General features: G+C 45.6%; 1 protein-coding gene across 5 annotated transcripts in view; it reads right to left on the reverse strand.

Moving 5' to 3' along the window:
• Nucleotides 1-17074, reverse strand: part of TTC7B (tetratricopeptide repeat domain 7B) — a 239818-nt gene that overhangs the window by 86340 nt on the left and 136404 nt on the right. For all 5 annotated transcript variants that reach the window (XM_029237235.1, XM_029237233.1, XM_029237234.1 and 2 more), the window contains exons 10-15: nucleotides 13679-13762; nucleotides 12570-12674; nucleotides 10684-10801; nucleotides 8411-8468; nucleotides 2834-2906; nucleotides 142-302 (exon numbers count right to left, since the gene is read on the reverse strand). In XM_029237235.1, the coding sequence (XP_029093068.1) occupies nucleotides 142-302; nucleotides 2834-2906; nucleotides 8411-8468; nucleotides 10684-10801; nucleotides 12570-12674; nucleotides 13679-13762 (599 nt within the window). The remainder of the gene's footprint in view (nucleotides 1-141; nucleotides 303-2833; nucleotides 2907-8410; nucleotides 8469-10683; nucleotides 10802-12569; nucleotides 12675-13678; nucleotides 13763-17074) is intronic.

Raw genomic sequence — 17074 nt, forward strand, 5'->3', positions numbered from 1 at the left:
CTAAATATCATGAAAAACCAAGAGTAAAGGGGATTCTGTACTATTTACCACCAGGAAGTGCATGAAGGACTTAGATAGATTGGGAGAAGAAGTAAATTCAATACCTTCTGTATAAGGAAAAACAAGTCCAGTATCACTTACATAAAATTTTCTGGATATTCACTCAGGGCCATGTCAATGATATTCAGAGAATCATGGTAATGCTTTTGTGCTGACAACAGGAGGGCAAGGAGGTGCAGGGAGTTGGCATCATCGCCTTGAAGTTGAAGAGCTTGGCGGACATACCCCAGAGCCTCTGGTATCTGGTTTAAAACAAAACCAGAAAGAATTTTTAAACACACACACACACACACACACACACACACACACACACAGCCACCATTTCAGTATCTGATTCTCTGTAAATATAAGGAGCTGTTTCACCATGTGCCACACTCAGATTTTAAGCCATCTTCATGGCAGCCCCAAGATATTAACCACAAACACGAAAACAGAGGCCCCCTTCAAGCAACAGTATGACTAATGAAGTGATACAAGAGACTCTGTTTCTCAGTATAACTGTCAATACCAAATCGTTTACTTCTCCCTAAATAATTTGTCTCTTTTTCCACAAAACTGATTTACTTTCGATTATGCCCAAGATAATTTCACTCTAAATGGAGACACATAACAAATTCCCAGCAGTTTTTATTGGAATGAAACTGACTTAGCTGAACTGTTCTGATTTTTTAAGTAGTACTGAAATTAAACTGCTTGATAAGTTTCAGAACCTTAAACAGAGCTTTCCAAAGGATCAGACACCTGTGATTCTTTTCAAGTCCCTTTGTCCTGCATCTCCGTTAGACATCAAGGAACTATGCAAACAAACTAACCAACCCCACACCTTTCTAAACTACAATCCAAAGGAACTCCACCCAAGAAACAAACTGCAATGCCACATACAGAGCAGGTGTATCCAAATTTAAGTAGGACCAGATACAACCTTAACCTTCAAAATCCAACAGCTCTTCAAGACTTTCTTCAAAATCACCCAAGCACAAGGGTGGATAAAATGCATACATAATGGGTATCTGAACACCCGAGATTCTGTGCAGGTTTAACAGTACCTAGGGAGAATTAGAACCTGAAGCTGGATTTCAAAACAGGCTCAAGACTGAAGCATTCTTACACGGTCACCCCAGGGACTCCTTTCTGTCTCCCCTCCAACTCCGGGCCCTGGCTGGACCTCTTCTCAGCTCTCCTGCTTCTTCCCAAACCCTCAGTAACCTCACTCCTTAGTAGGAAACAGTGACTTCTGTCTTTACCAAATCTATTCGTTTTCCTCTCCGAAATACCATTTTTGATGCATCTAAGTTAAAAATGCTGGTTACAGAGGCTTTCTGTTTTGAGCCGTAGAATCACAGCTATCACAGCAGGAAGAGATCATCCGGCCCTACACGTCACTTCACGAAGTGAACCCAGAAGGCTCCATCTACTGCTCCCCTCCCCAGGCGGACAGGCTGCTGTGTAAACAGCACTGGTATTCTGGGAGGGTCAAAAGGCACGGTACACTCATGATATCCGTTTTTAGGGATAACTACTGTAATCAAGAAAAAACTGATACAGGGTGCAAAGTGAGGTCCTTAAGGGCTAGGCTGACTTGAAGGAATTCGAAGCTGGTTCCTTCATTCAATGAGTATTAGTGAGGGCCTCACCATGTGTCAGGCAGTGTCCCCGCTACCAGCGCAAAGCAATGATGACAGATGTGGGTTCCCGCCCTCAGGGAACCTAAGGTCTAGTGAGAAAGATACTGAACAAGAGAGCTGGGCAAGAGGAAACAGAGGAGCAGGCTGCTACGGGAAGGGGGCTTCAAGGAGGAGGCGAGTGGAGCTCCTGGAGGAGGAGAGAGACCGGACGGTCGGTCACCAGCCCACAGCTGTCTCTGCAGCAGCTCGTGATCAGACCAGCTGTGAGCCACACCATGCCAGGTGAGAGGACCTTGACAGACGAGCTCTCTTGGTTTCCTTGGTCCCCAGGTCGCCAAGCGGAGCCACTTCTTGGCACAATTCCCTGGCCTCCGGGAAGTCAGATACATGCGGACAGCCCAGGCCTGCCAGGGGAATGGCATGTGTGGGGAACTGACCTTCGATTCACCCTCCAGTCAGCACTTAGGATTGTGCTGGGGTTACCACCAGTGTCTTGCACGTGGTGGGCAGGCAGACATGGGGCCGGAGTCTCCTGAACAGCTGGGAGGGAACGGGAGGGTATGAGAATGGCAAAGGCAGCTTCTGGAAGCTACTGCTGGGAAGATGAAGACCAAAAAAGCTTGCCCCTCCAGCAAGGAGAATACTGTCGAGTCTCCTATTTCGAGGAGCCACTGTGTTTAATTGTTCATATCTTCTACATATTTGAAAGGAACTGGTCTCTTTTGTCTACACTCGCTGGCATCTTCCTGTCAATCACTGATACCCTTATGACGACCAGGCCTCACCAGTGACTAAATCCCCACCATGCAGCTCACCACTGGGCTCTGTTAGCAAGGGACAAAGGCTGTCTGAGGACTCCTCGGTCAGGGTCTACACCATGTGCTGCATCCCGTTGCCATCCGACCCCAGGTGGGGCCCTCCAGATTTGCGGATTTAATCTCCAAAAGCAGAGCCTGCCTGCCTTGTGTCTTCACAGCTGATGCTCCAATTGACCGAAACACCAGGGTCTTCGCTGCGAGGAGGCAGTGGCCTCTGAGGAGAGTCCCTGGCTCCAGGTCAGCCTCAGGTGAAGGAAAGCAGGTCAGCTACTCCCTCAAACTGTATCAAGACAGAACAGGCACCAAGTGTGGGAACATTGGAGAACTGACCTGTCTGGAGATGGCAAGCTGCAGAGCCAGGTAGAAAGCTGCTTGGTGATCTGTAGGTGACAGGCTGTGGGCCCTGAAAAAGTATTTGCAGCTATTAGTACATGAGAGAGGCCATTTTTATTTTCCATGTCAAACAAGTATTCCCATTTGTATTTTTATTTATACTAAGGCCCCATATTTTTTTAAAATTAATTTTTATTGGAGTATAGTTGATTTACAATGTGTTAGTTTCTGCTATACAGCAAAGTGAATCAGTTATACATATGTCTACTCTTTTTTAGATTCTTTTCTCATATAGGTCATTACGGAATATTGAGTAGAGTTCCCTGTGCTATACAGTAGGTTCTTATTAATTATTTTACCAAGGCCCCATATTTAATTTAACTATTTAATGTTTCATTTAAACTCTTCTCCTCTGTCCATGAACAAATGGCATGCATGTTTCCTCCTGCCACTGTACATGGGAATGGCACAGGAACATGTTTCTGCTTTGTTTAGCATCTGAAATGGCAGCCAATGGGCCTTGACTTTGAGAAGGAGCCTGGGGCTGAAGAAGCCACAGGCCCCGAGGTCTGACCTCCCCAGCAGACGCCTCCCTTGGGCTGAGCAGGAGAAGTCCACGTGTCACGCTGGGACACGGTGAGGCTGTGAGCATACTTGGCAAGGCGACGGCTGCTTTGGTTAAGTTTTCGCTTGGTCTTAAAACTACTTTATCCAAATTTCTGGATTTCAGAGAAACCATATGAAAATCAAAGGCCTGGCTTTGCTTGTAAAATGAGGTTTTGGTTTTTTGATGAACTATAGAGAGAAATGGAGGATATTCATTCAGTCTTTTGAAGCTTCTACTAAGTTCCACGCAGTTTACCTAATTACATGCAACCATGACATGTAAGACTTTGTGGCCAGACACCAGACTTAGTCTATCAGCTGGCTTTTGACACCAATGGGAAGAGGCTATGCTGGCCTCCTACTTGTTGGCAGACACGTCATTCTTGCTTTTATGTGGAAGTCAATTGTATCTTACCACAAGCAACTGGGGGGAACTAGGGGGTGGGGGGTGTCCTCTGTCCTTTTTTTAACCTTAAGAGCAAAACTCCCATCCCTGGGGAATCTTCACTAGTAAGTTTGCCTCCAGACACGGCCTTAGGGCTCTTCTCACTTTAGTCTAAGAGGCTGAGGCCGAGGATTTGCCTGTGTTGCCCTTTGAGATGTCTTATTTCTAGCAGAGGCCTACTCAGCATGCCCCAGTTTTTATTACTTGACAGGCATTGGTTTTTCCATGCATTTATACATCAAAGAATATTTTTCTTTGGTGTTCATAAAAAGTGAGATTGGAATGTCATGGTTTCTGTCTCTCCCAATTATTCAGGGAAAATGAATACAAAATGGATTATGAAGAGACTTTGAATTTAGCATTATTTATTTTATCTCATCTTCTTTCACAATTAAACCGGCTTTCTACAACCCTCAAAAAGAATTCCACAGAGCTATAATTTTCTCAGCACAGTCTAGAGTTTTTACAAATGAAGTTAAATCAAATCATGGTTGTTTCTACCCAACACCAACCAAGTGAAAAGCTGACAATGGTCTGGTGAACTCAGGGTGTGGATAAGAATAGTTCTGACCAAAGGCCCTACCTTAGCCTCTTCAAATGATTATTAACTGTTAGCCACAGCACTAAGAAACAAACAGAAGTGCTAGAAATCTTGGCATCACTGGGGTACCTTAGGACAACATCGGAAGAATCATCAACTTGGCTAATAATGAATATCCAACAGCCAAATTTCTAGCGAGGCACAACTTAAGCATACACATTTAAAAAAAACCTTATTTCAATAATTTGGCTAATACGTTAAACTGGCCACTTTAGCCTATGAAAGAAAAAAGGAAACATGGAGATGCTCAAAAAAGCTAGAAAAAGTGCACGATGTTCATCTCAGGTAGAGTCCTGAAAACGTGCTCCAGTTGCGCAGGACAACTTCGGCAGCTAGGCTTCCCGTGACAACAACCACATTTGTATGCCCACAGGAAATGTGCTTGACAGAAATCATCAAGCAATGCAGGTGAGAGGAAGGACGTTAGTGATCTTGAAAACTGCAAGCTTGCTGGACTCTGTACATGAATTTAGAGCAGCGCTATGAATCCCATTCCCTGCTGTGAGCACCTGGTGAGGCTGCTAAGAGAAAATCAGAGACCTAAACAATGTCACTACAGGGATGCTCACAAAGTGATTCCCTTGTCAAAGCACCTCCATACCCATTAATTCCATTTTTATTCCATAGGAAAAGAAAGAATTGCAAGACACTGGCCCACTGAGGGCACCCATCTATCCACCCATCCACCCACCCATCCATCTACCCCTTCATCTAACCATCCATAGATCCAACCATCCACCCGCCCATCCATCCATCCATCCACCCATCCATCTATGCATCCATCCAAACATCCATCCATCCATCCATCCATCCATCCAACCACTCACCCATCCATCCACATTATGCAGTACCTACTGTGATGCCAGGCCTGTGTTAACTTTTAGGGAGCCTGGAGATGAATAATACAAGTGCCTTTCCTTGAGGAGCTCCCCCCAACACCACAGAGGGGGAGACCTAAATGATCATTACAGTGCAGTACGAGCAGTGCCCTGAGAAGGGTATGCCAGACTGCTACTGGAGTGCATGCGATGGGCCTCCCAGATCACCTGGCTAAAACTTAGACTGCCCTGAGGTCCACTGCATCATTCTCCTAGACTCTGGCTCCAACATCCTCTGGAGCTGAACCAAGAATACAGAGACAGCTGATCAATTTTGACCCTGGTCCATTAAGACATGTACCCCTTGTAACAATAATAACTACAATTTATGAAGCATCTATTATTAAGCATCTTGTTCGAGAACATCAAGCAAAAGAGGTAAAGCCAGAAGTGAAATTCCGAGGCCTGGTCTCTCCACCATATCACCCTGCTGCCTTATTTAGCCAGTTCTCCTTGAAGTCCCCTTCAATCCTGATTACAGTAGACATGGGACTAGTGTATCATTATGTTAAGAAAGAAAAGTGCAAACCTGGTTAAATCTATTACTCAGGGACCTCCCATTACTTACACACATAGGATGACCCACTTGTCCTGGTTTGTCCTGTATTTTCCTGGTGTTTGCACTGAAAGTCCCATATTCTGGGAAACTGCTCAGTTCCCAACAAGCCAGGCTGGCTGGTTACTCCATACCCACAAAACATACCACATTCAAACTTAAATTCAAGCTAGGAGTGGGAGAGGAAAATAAAAGTGAGATTGTGAGATTGTGTCCCTTCTACCACACTGAATGATAACACCAGTGACACCACGCAGCCCAGATTCCTGCATGCTGGGGGGCAAGTTGCTGAGACATGCGCTCGACTGTTTCCAGCCTGGCTTTTCTCTGTAGGATGTGAGAGCCCCCAGGAGCCACCACTGAGATCAATACAGCATCCTAGAAAGCTCTGCAAACAACAGTTTTTCTTCACTATAATTTTGTACAGGACATATGAATTGGTTCAGCCTCTTGGGCTGAGCTTGTGAGTGTATGAACAGCTGAGGGTCTCAACATTAAGATGCAATCATGCAACTGGGATGTCTTCAAAAATCACCTCTCTGAATCCAGGAGAGAGCAAACCTTTTTGAATTCTGACTCCAGTCATAATTGAGTTAATTTTCACACGCTGTATCTGCAACCTCACCACTTTTTGAGATACACCGTTTTCTTTTTAAACAAAATTTGCTAAACAATAGTATTAACAGAATTGTGGGGAGAAGATTTAAAATATAAAGTAAGAAAATATTTCTCATCCAAGTGATTTTTAAATACTCATTTACATGTAAGAAGTAATACAAATCCTTCTTATTTACTTAAAATCTTTCCCTTACAGACTTTTGTACAGTACACTAGGATAGTCCTAGTTCATGTGTACTTGAAACCAAATATTTTTATTACTTTGAAAAATACCCTTAAATACACATAGATACAAATTTAGGTTAGCCTTCCCCAATAGAATCACGTAGGTTAGTAGGATTTTATTCCGCTTTATTCCCATATGAACTAATATTTTAAAAATCCCTTTGAATTAGAAACTAAGCAAAAGAGGAACAAAAAAGAAATTCAGGCCAATGGAACAGCTGTTATATAACATGAAGTTATGAATTCTGCGGCTCAAGCAGACCACCACCATGGCTGTTTTTAGAGAGCCAGTAAGATGAGCTGATTTAAGGAAAGTGAAACAGTGAAACAGATGTAATGACCACTTTCTTAGGCATCCATGTGTGGGTTTTACAAACTGGGACTGGAAAATTTAAAACTCCAAATCATTTGAAATGGAAATGCTTTCCACACTCCATGCTGAAGAGTATCAACAAAAACTTAGCACAGAGATAGGAGGTCTGTTGGCTGCTGTCAGTTGGTACCTTCTGTCATTAACCAGTCTGGGACCGACAGCGTGAAGGAGCTTTGGGCACGCCTGCTAGGAAATGGAAAGAAAAGAGATGAAAGTGTTTCAGACTAACTGAAACCAAGTGCTAATGATTTCGTGATAAAAAGGAGCATGTACACTGTGACAAATCTACAGGCAGCCCTAGTTCTAAGGAAAGAAATCTAACAACGGTTATTAGGTATTGAGAGGTCCTCGTAAAACTTTTGGTTAAGTAACTAACTTTCTAATATAATTCCAAGAAATCAAGTAACTCAGGTATATTTAAGGTGACAGGGTCAATACCAATTCTGTATTGGACATCATGGGGCTATACTTTCAGACAGTGATTCATGTTAGTGATTTATTATGCCTGCAGTAAGAATAAAATGAGGGAAGTGTGGTGTAGTAGGTGCCAGAGAAGCCAGTCAGCGTCAGAGACCTTGACCTTCCTGACCTCAATAGCTACAGGATTCCAGCTCTTCATCCCTGCATCTCGGTCCCTCACCTGCAGTGAACACACGACTTGTTCCATCTACCTTATTGGTGTGGGGCGAGGATCAAGTAAGGGGTGTGAAAGGCCACTGTGACATGCAAGCGGTCTCTAATTATAAGGGCTTCTCCTAATTTCGTGAAAGGTACAGCGATGGAGATAAGCATAAGGTATTATGGAGCATGGAGGGGATGGAGAGGCCTGGGACCTGCCGGCCTGACTGTCTTATAAGTATTTCAGAGACTGCCCTAAAATCTGGCCTTTTCATTTCGTAATATAAAAATCTGCAGATTGACATGTTAAAAAAAAAAAGGTTGCAAAGAATGATGCTTTTTCTAGATGATAAAAAATGTCTTTAATAAAAGGAATCATCTCCCTAGACATAAAAAAGTACCTCTCTTAGAGCTGAAATCGCTTTATTAGGAATGAATAAAATGTGCCCGAATGAATAAACAGATCAAGAATGCAGATTTACCTGGCAACAAGTGATGCAGCAAGTTTTATACTGTCTGTTCGGTACTCGAGAGGAAAGACTCCCAGGGGTAAAACACTGTTTACATAATCTTTATAAATATCTCTTCTTTTTATACTTATCATACTTTGGTGTCATTATGTACAGCCGAGTGAAAAGATGAACTCCCACTCACCTCTGAAATGCAAGAAGCGCCTTTCTCTGTAGGACCTCCTGCATCCCTCGCAAAGAAGCTAAGAAAAGGGTTCGATTAGTCAGTGGCATGGGAGATCAGGGAGTTTCTGACAAATAGAAAACCCATCACAAAAACTAAACATTTGACTGGATTAAGAGCAACAAATTCTGGGAGCTTATGTGCCCAGTCCTGTCCCAGGCACTGTCGAGGACGGGAAACGAAGGCCGTGTCAGCCTGAGGCCCTTGCACTTGTTGGGCATAACTGTGGAACCATGCCAAGGCGAGAGTGAGAGTTGGCTGGTCACTCTTGGTACCCCCAGGAATAGCAGCCTGTCTTCAAAAGACCAGCTGGGAACTCCAGAGAGGAAAACATTCTCAAGGGCAGGCATGTAATTCACGGGTGAAGAATGGCTCTGCCAGAATGGAATAGAAGAGATTCAAGCACCAGTGGGTGGATTTGACGGCCTTCAGAGTTCCTTCTGGCACCGAAAACCAAGGACACTAGCCTGATGCCATGGAAGGCCAGTTTAATTCACGGAGGCAAGGGCTAGGACCTTTAATGCCTTGATGTGAACACCAGGGACAGACAGGGCAAACCCAACACCGATACTGGAAAATCAGCTCAACACTTCCCCTGTAGACAGCATGTGAGAAATGCCACCTTAGAGTCTTATAGAAACTAAAAAGGTACTTTTTACTGGGACAACAGAAAAACTCCTAGAGGAACCTGTTTATGGCTGCACCTGGAGATGGTCCTTATCTAACAAATCCAACATGGCAGATCCCATCCTGACATCGCTCTGAGGATGGTGGAAGGCTGCCCAGAGCTGGATGTAGCTGTAAGCCATGACTAACTTACAACAGTGAATGAGCTAGAGGCACCCAGAGAGCTGTCCCAAGAGAACCATGGATACAGGTGAGACCCAGCAGGGTCACGTGACTCTCCCAAAATTACAGGGCTAATTAGGTGTAGAGTCTCAACTAAGAAGTTATATGGATAAATATATGGTATGAAATTTACCCTTCACTGAAAGCCTACTATAGTTAAAAAAATGTTCTGGGTATTGCCAGTATATATGAAAAATTAGCCAAAAAAATCCATGATTGAAAATCAGTTGATATGCAAAACTTCTCCAGGGTCTTTGATATTTTAGGGCAGAGGAAAGAAAGATTTGGGGTAACATGTAAAATAAACTATGGCAAAATTACAAAGAAAGCAAAAGAAAATGAATACCATAAAAGTCAGGGTAGTGTTTTCTCTTAAGGGGGCTTGTGATTGGGAGGGGCACGTAAAGGGCTCCCAGGTAGCTGGCAAGGTTCTATCTCCTAAGCAGGGTGCTGCTTATAAGAATACATTCCCTTATACTAATTCACTGAGTTGGACAATCATTTTTGAGATTTTTTTGGGTATTTGTGTTACATTTAACAACAAAATGTAAAAGGAATAATAGAAGGAGTTCAGAAAAACAATTTACCAATTTACCCTTTCTGCAAACATATAATTGAAAACTCATTAAGTATAGAAAACATAATTAAGATTTTTTTTTTAGCCGGAAGCCCATCCACCAAAACAGTAAATACATCCCAAACGTGTAATGTCACTGCATGTGCTATGAGCCGCTATACTACACATGTACGTATCCGTGAATTAAAATGTGCAAATGGGGACTTCCCTGGCGGTCCAGTGGTTAAGACACCGCGCTCCCACTGCAGGGGGCATGGGCTCGATCCCTGGCTGGGGAACTAAGATCCCACATGCTGCGCGGCGCGGCTAAAACATAAATAAATAAAAAAGAGTTGTTAACAAAAAAAAAAGTGCAAATGGAGAAGGGGCAGGTACTGATAAATCAAGGGATGCTTTCTGGAGGAGGTGGGCCCTGAATGCTTCTAGATTCCTAGCCTAAGACCCAACATCCCTCCACATGGGGAGAGCTCAGGCCAAGCGCTGGGGCAGAGTCAGGTGAAGGCCGGGTGGGGTGAATTCTCTCTCAGGGCCCTGCTCACCTCACTCCTCAGGACAGATCCCTACAGCTGCCAGCTGGGCACCACCAGCACAGTGCACCTGTGAAGAGGGCCTGGGAGCCGGGGCACAGGGCCTGCATTTCTTCCCTCCCATTCTCCGACCAGTCCAAGCAAAGAGGACAGCGGTGGCAGGTCCCCATAAGACGGCAAACGAGGAACCAGCCATGCGCCCTCCTGAGACAGGGGATGGGCCGGTCCTGCAGTGCAGACTTGGTGGCTCCCCAGCTCCCGTGGGCGGGGACTTCGCTCACCGTCAGTGGCCTGCAGACTGTACGTAAGCCCCAGGGCCAAGTAGCCTTTGGCCTTGAACTCTGACGTTTTCTCTCCCGCATCAACGACGGTTTTGGCAAACTCCTCAGCCTCTTCCAACTGAAAAACCAGGTAAGTTAAAAACAACAGCAACAGCCTGCAGAATTTCTAACATGAGTTCCCGTAAGCACCTGCTGTCCTAAGCGGTTTCTGATGCGCCACTGTGAAAATAACTCCCAGACCTTCCAGTTCTACTCTGGTGATTCTGTTTTCTGTATTTCAGCTTCTCAACAGTCCTCAGGATTCCCACCTTGCCTTTTTGCTTTCAATCTTTCCTTATTGCTTTTTTGCCCTCTTTTCCGAGGTCCCTTTCATACTTGGTGGGGCTCTTTGTCGTCTCTGTTTTTCACTGATTGGCTCTGTGATTAGATTGTGCTAGGTATTCAGAAGTTATATATACATGTATGTATAATTTGTAAAGAATAAAGTTCTTGAAATATTTTGTGCTTGGGTCTTTCCTTTTTTTGCATGACATAAAGAATCTTTTAGGCTTGGATTCTCTTTCCCACAAGCTGTTAGAAATTTCAAAACTCCAGCCATTTATTTTACAGTACACGGCACACAGACCTCGCACTGGCAGATTCCAAAGGGAAGAATGTGCACCTGTAAACTACACCCACAATAAGGCCTTTTGCACAACTCACTAGAGGCAAAAATAATAAGATTTGCTCCTTCGGGGTATGGTAAGTGTTGATGTTACTGAAGCTGGGTGATAGTACATGGATGATAGTTGATTATACTCCTTACTTTTGTGGTATTTGGAAATTTTAATGATAAAAATGTAAAAAAAAATACAGAAAAGATTTGTTATTCTCATCTTGTAAAAGAGAGTCAGGTTTATGTTAGGTGTTATGGTGATGAACGATGCCATCGCTGGAAGGAGTGTGGCAGAGTCACAGCCGGAAGCTGGCATTTTCAAAACCGAAAGATTCGGTCCACTGCTCCAGCCACTCTCGGGGCCTGCCTGCATGTCCCCTCACTTGCCACACCAAAGTGTTAAAACCTGCACGGACCACACAACACCTTCACGGCTGTGTTTCAGGTGAGAGCCACATTTCAAAATGTGTTTTTTCTTCCACACTTTCCCAAGAAAAATTTGACCGAAGTAGGACACTTTCTTCACAATGTTTACTTGCGCCCTGCTGGGTGAGAATAAATGGAAAAAAAAGAGCAGCAAGGACCATCATGGTAAAAAACCTTAGCCAGGCGCCTCAGTCTTTTGGGCAACTTCTTCTTATCACTAACCTTGACATGAAGTTAGAGAAAGACATTAAAACCCCATCGTATGTGGCGATCAATTGAGTTTTCTAGTTTCTGCTCAAACAGTACGTTTTTGAGGTACTACAACTGTTACAAATCAGCCTCTTCCCAGATTCAAAGCTGAACAAGAACATTGGAAGCTGAAAGCCTCTGTGCAGGAAGAGGAATGAAGGAAGCTGGGTTTACACATGAGCTAAAGTAGAGGTTGACTCTTGGCTTTACAGAAAAGCTCAGGCTCTCCTAGGAGGGAATCACTGAGTGACATAGACTTTTTCAGTCCCATATGACTTACATACAGGATGCATCTGAGTAGGAATTCCAATTCCATCTTACCATTTCTACTTTTGAAGCACATTCCCATGAAAAAGAAAAACCTGGAGTTGTACTGATTCCCCAAAGTCCTTGGGGTGGGGTTGAGGCCTGAGGAGGGCTGTAGCCTGGGCCAGAAGCCCGGGGCTCTGAACAGCCTTGCTTTTGTGTAGCTGATGAACTGCTATTATTTCCTCTCTGCCTAGGAATCAAAAGGGTGGCAGCCCCCGCACATGCGGAGGGCCCCAGCCCCACTCACCCAGTGAAGGGAGCCCATGCACAGCTTTGCGGCCAGAAGTGGGATGGTGGCGTCGTCCGGCTTCAGGCGGATGCACTCTTTCAGCACCTTCACCGCGCGAGCAGACTTGGCAAAAGGAGATCATTTCTGTGAAACTCAAAATTTTTGACAGAACCAAACACTAAAGCCTTCCCAGTGGGGTTTCTGGTTAGGATACACTCTTAATGAGGTTTTCCAACTTTCACCCAATGAAGCAAGGGCCTGGGGATGGAGATAACCTGAGCTTGGAACTTTTGGGGGACTGGGGAGTAAACTGCAGTTAAAACAAGTGAAAACCCTGCCCCAGAATCCCCCTAGTTTTATTCCCTACTTGTGTAGCCATTGTAAAAGTAAGAAAAAAATAAAGACAGTGGAGGTTTACATTATTATAAAAAAGAAACTATCTAATTTAAAGCATACCATTCAGAATTGAAAGCATACCACTCCACTTCGCCCAAATAATCTTGTGTCTCAGACTTTACAATTCACTAAAGGGCCCAAATTAACAAGAATAACAGTGGCTATTATCTTTACTGAGTGTGTTCGTTTTGGGGGTCCTATGCTAAACACCTTGTGGGTATCATCTCACTACCTGATGACAATTCTGTGAAGTCGGTACCATTTCTCCATGAGACGGAAGAGGAAGCTGAGACACTAAGTGACCTGCCATGGGTCACACGGCTTCGAGGTCAGCACCAGGCCTCTCTCTCCACAGCCCTTGCTTTCAACCAATACCGTACACTGTCTCATATCACATCTTGCTAACGATAATTAGCAGATTTCCCCTGCCAGGAATAGTTTACACTCTCAAATGAGTGAAAGGGGTCAGTGTGAAGAACTGACCTTAGTTTAAGCCACAGCTTCAGATAAATAAAGTTACAATGGCTAGAAAAAGGCAAGAATTTCAAAATTTTCTAATCAGTGATGTGTCCATGTTGGCCCCCAAATAATTAAATTCGATCGCTCATTTATAAATGACCACAGGACAGTTTCAAATAGCTGGTGTAGACATCTACTAGGCATCACGTCATCCCATGAAATTCAAGTTAACCGTCAACACAGAGGATTGCATGTCACAAAGGGAGACTCACTTTTCCAGCAGCCATGAGTGACAGAGCAAACTGGTACCAGAGGTGGAACTCCTCAAAGGCAAACTTCATGGCTCTTTCTAAGCACTGGTTTGGAAAGAAGAACAAATGCAGACCGGTAAGAATTGCCGGTGGCACCGCTGGGCAGGTGTGAGCGTGCGTCTGTGTGCACTAAGAGCAGTCCTACCACATCTGCTTCCCTGGAATGCTTAAAGCACCCTGCTCCTCCGAACCCTCCCGAGGCGCCCCCCGAGGCAGCCCACTGGGCCAGAAGCCGGGGGCAATCCACAGCTGACTATAACACAGCCCTTGATCCCAAGTAGCTTTTCATCCAATACAGGCAAAGAGGCAGGTACACAAACTACTCAAATACAAGGTCCCAACTGACAAGTGTCCCAAGAGGAGGAAACAGAAAGTACTGTGGGAAAGTGGCCACGGGCATCGGGAATGGCATCCTGGAAGACTGGTACTTGAGCCAGTTTTGTTGGATGAGAAAGGAGAAAACACGGCTAGGATTCGGAAACGGTACTCCGGGAACAGGGGGGACAAACAAGGACGTGGAGGCACGAAAGAGGATGCTTCGACGTGCCAATGACAAGTGGTCCAGTATAAACCCAGCTGAGGGCACGGGGGGCCAGGAGGCAGGCGCGGCTGGGGCCGCGTCACTGAGAGTCTGACATGGCGGTTCCTTGTCTGAGTTGTTCCATCTCCCTCCCCCTCCCCAGCTTTGGTTCTCCCTCCTCTGTGCTCCCAGAGTTCATACCTGTGTTAATGTGATGTCTTCACCCGCCCCCGCCCAGCCCAGCCCCGTCCCGCCCAGCCCAGCCCAGCCCAGCCCACCCCAGCCAGCCCAGCCCAGCCCAGCCCAGCCCAGCCCAGCCCAGTCCAGCCCAGCCCAGTCCAGCCCAGCCCAGCCCAGCCCAGCCCAGCCCAGTCCAGCCCAGTCCCACTCTGAGAAACTATCCAGGGCAGAGATCCTGTCTTCTCTGTCTCCTCAGTGCCCACCCGAGGCGGGAGATCTATAAATGCAGGTCACTCAGTCCATAAGGAGCCTCTGGTTTCTGCACAGTGACATGACCACGTCAGAACCTAAGGGAGATCATGGGATGAGGGGGGTGTATGATGAGGGGGGTGTATGACCAGGGTGGATGAAGGCCAGGAATAAGGTGGATAGAATGGTCCAGGGACTTCAGAAACAAGGACAGAAGCAAGAAATGTGTCTGAATTAGAATCAGCAAGGAAGGGCCACCCAAGGAAGAAGCGGGTGGCTGGTGAGATGTAGGGAGTGAAGGGGGCCCCCAGAGTCTCCGGCCTGCATACCCGGGAGCAAACCCATGGCATGGAAGGTCTGTGTATGCAAGTGTGTGTGTGTGTGTGTGTGTGTGTGTGTGTGTGTGTGTGTTTATTAGAGAGAACGACAGAGAAAGAGACAGAGAGAAAGAGAGACTGGGGAGGCAACCTGAGGGGAACTAGCAGGCAGAGAAGAAAGTGCAGAGATGAATTAGAAAGCCAGGCCCCTGGAACAATGGGCCTCTCATGTGAGGCCTTCTCCCAAGGAGGTTTTTAAATGAACAGAAAAGCCTTAAACAACAACAAAACCTTCACCCTGAGAGGGCAGACAGCTCCCATCAGGGTCACCTCAAAGACTGATGTGGACATGCGGTGGCCCCTACAGCACCACGTGGCCACTTTTCTCCAGCGATGCTCCATGCAGCCCGGGAGCAGAGGAGAAGGACAGGTGGGATGCTCAGGATTCATGGATGCACGAGGAGGGAGGGGCAGGGGGCTGGGGCTGAGAGACAAAGGAGCCACAGAGAAGGTCATGATACAGGTAAAGTGAAGGGGTGAGAGGAGAGGAAAGAATTCCAGAATTTTAAATGGTATTCACAGAGAAAGTCACAGTAAATACTATGCTGGTTGGTTTACTGTGAAAACCTGCACTAAAAAATATATTAAGAAGCGAAGTATAAGCAGTTAATAAGCCCATGCTGATGATGGTACAGGATGTAAAATGGACACTTGGTCCCTTATTTTGATCACACTGGAGACACACTTAGTCAAAAACTCGGGGGTGGACATGTGACTCCATCCTAGACCAGGATGTTGGCAGAAGTTAAGGGGAGGGCATCTGCAGTTGGCATACACTTTGCCCTCAGCCCTGGTCCTTCTTCCGCCCGGGACACAGACTCAATACTGGAGGTGGGGCGGCCAGGAAGTGAGAAGCATGAGGACAAATGCTACCCTCTAGAATGACTGAGCAGAAAGAGAGAAGGCGCCGGGCCTCTGATATCATGAGATGCTGCTGCTGCCTCTCATCGGACTTCCTGCCGTGGGGAAAATAAACTCATGTTTGGTTAAGGCACTCACTATATGGTGGTTTCGTTCATTACGTCTGGATACACCTCTCACTAATAAAAACACTGAATAGCAGAGCTGGGATCTGAATCTGTCGCCAGAGCCCTCTTACCTGCTCTGCTACACAGATGAGCAAAAAGAAAGCATTACTGTGCCTTTAAGAAGCACAGTGGGTGTAAAAAGAGGAAAGCAGCTCGCTGAGAAGATCAAGTGGGCAAGATGGGGTGGTTCGGGAAGACTTAACCCAGGTGTGGGGTGGCATGGGCTGGGAACACGTGGGGGAGGACAGGTATTAAGGAGAGAACGCCAAGCGGTGAAAAGCCAACAGTGCTTGGAAACTGACTTAGGGAAGGGGGATGAGGGATGATGAAGAAGGAAACCAGAATGATGATCACATTGGTGGAAGTAGGCAAAGGAGTCAGTATGTGGAGAGAAGTAGGTAGATAATGATCAAAAATGAGGTTTGTTCTACAGCTCCACTCAACTAATTCATTGCAATATAACCACTAAGCACTTAAATGTGTACATGGAGACATTTAAAGGTTTAAGTGCTTTTCTGCCTCCTTTTGTGAAGAAGAACGATAAACATCAACTTCTTTCCTGATAAACAAAAGGAGCTCACAGCTCAAACAGTCTGCTCTGAATCAAAAAGCTAGATCTTATAAATAAGTGTGCATCCTTATTTTCTTTTGTGACAAAGGCCAACATACTCATTAACTTCAGTGAGAAACATTCATGGAAGCTTAACTGGTACAGAGCTCCACTCCAGCTCCAGGGAAATGCCAGCCCTCATAAAGAGTAGACTCAGAATCGTGGGGCTATCAGGGAACTTGGGAAGCATCTAGTCGAAGTCTCTTAACGGAAGGGACATTTGTCATTTTGGCTGCCTATCACCTCAAAACTCTCCTGTTTATTTTCAGGCAGGGGTTGGGGTAAGGACACCCTAGATAAAAGGGGAACAGACTCTGCTTTCCAGGTGCCAAACCTAAGGGTGAGCGAAGGAGGGAAGCAACTGGAGTGTGTCACGTGACCTGAGCCTGGCCA

This window comes from Monodon monoceros, unplaced genomic scaffold (genome assembly GCF_005190385.1).
Source record: "Monodon monoceros isolate NGI ecotype Baffin Bay Population unplaced genomic scaffold, NGI_Narwhal_1 Super_Scaffold_21, whole genome shotgun sequence".
In the NCBI taxonomy this organism is placed as follows: Eukaryota; Metazoa; Chordata; class Mammalia; order Artiodactyla; family Monodontidae; genus Monodon; species Monodon monoceros.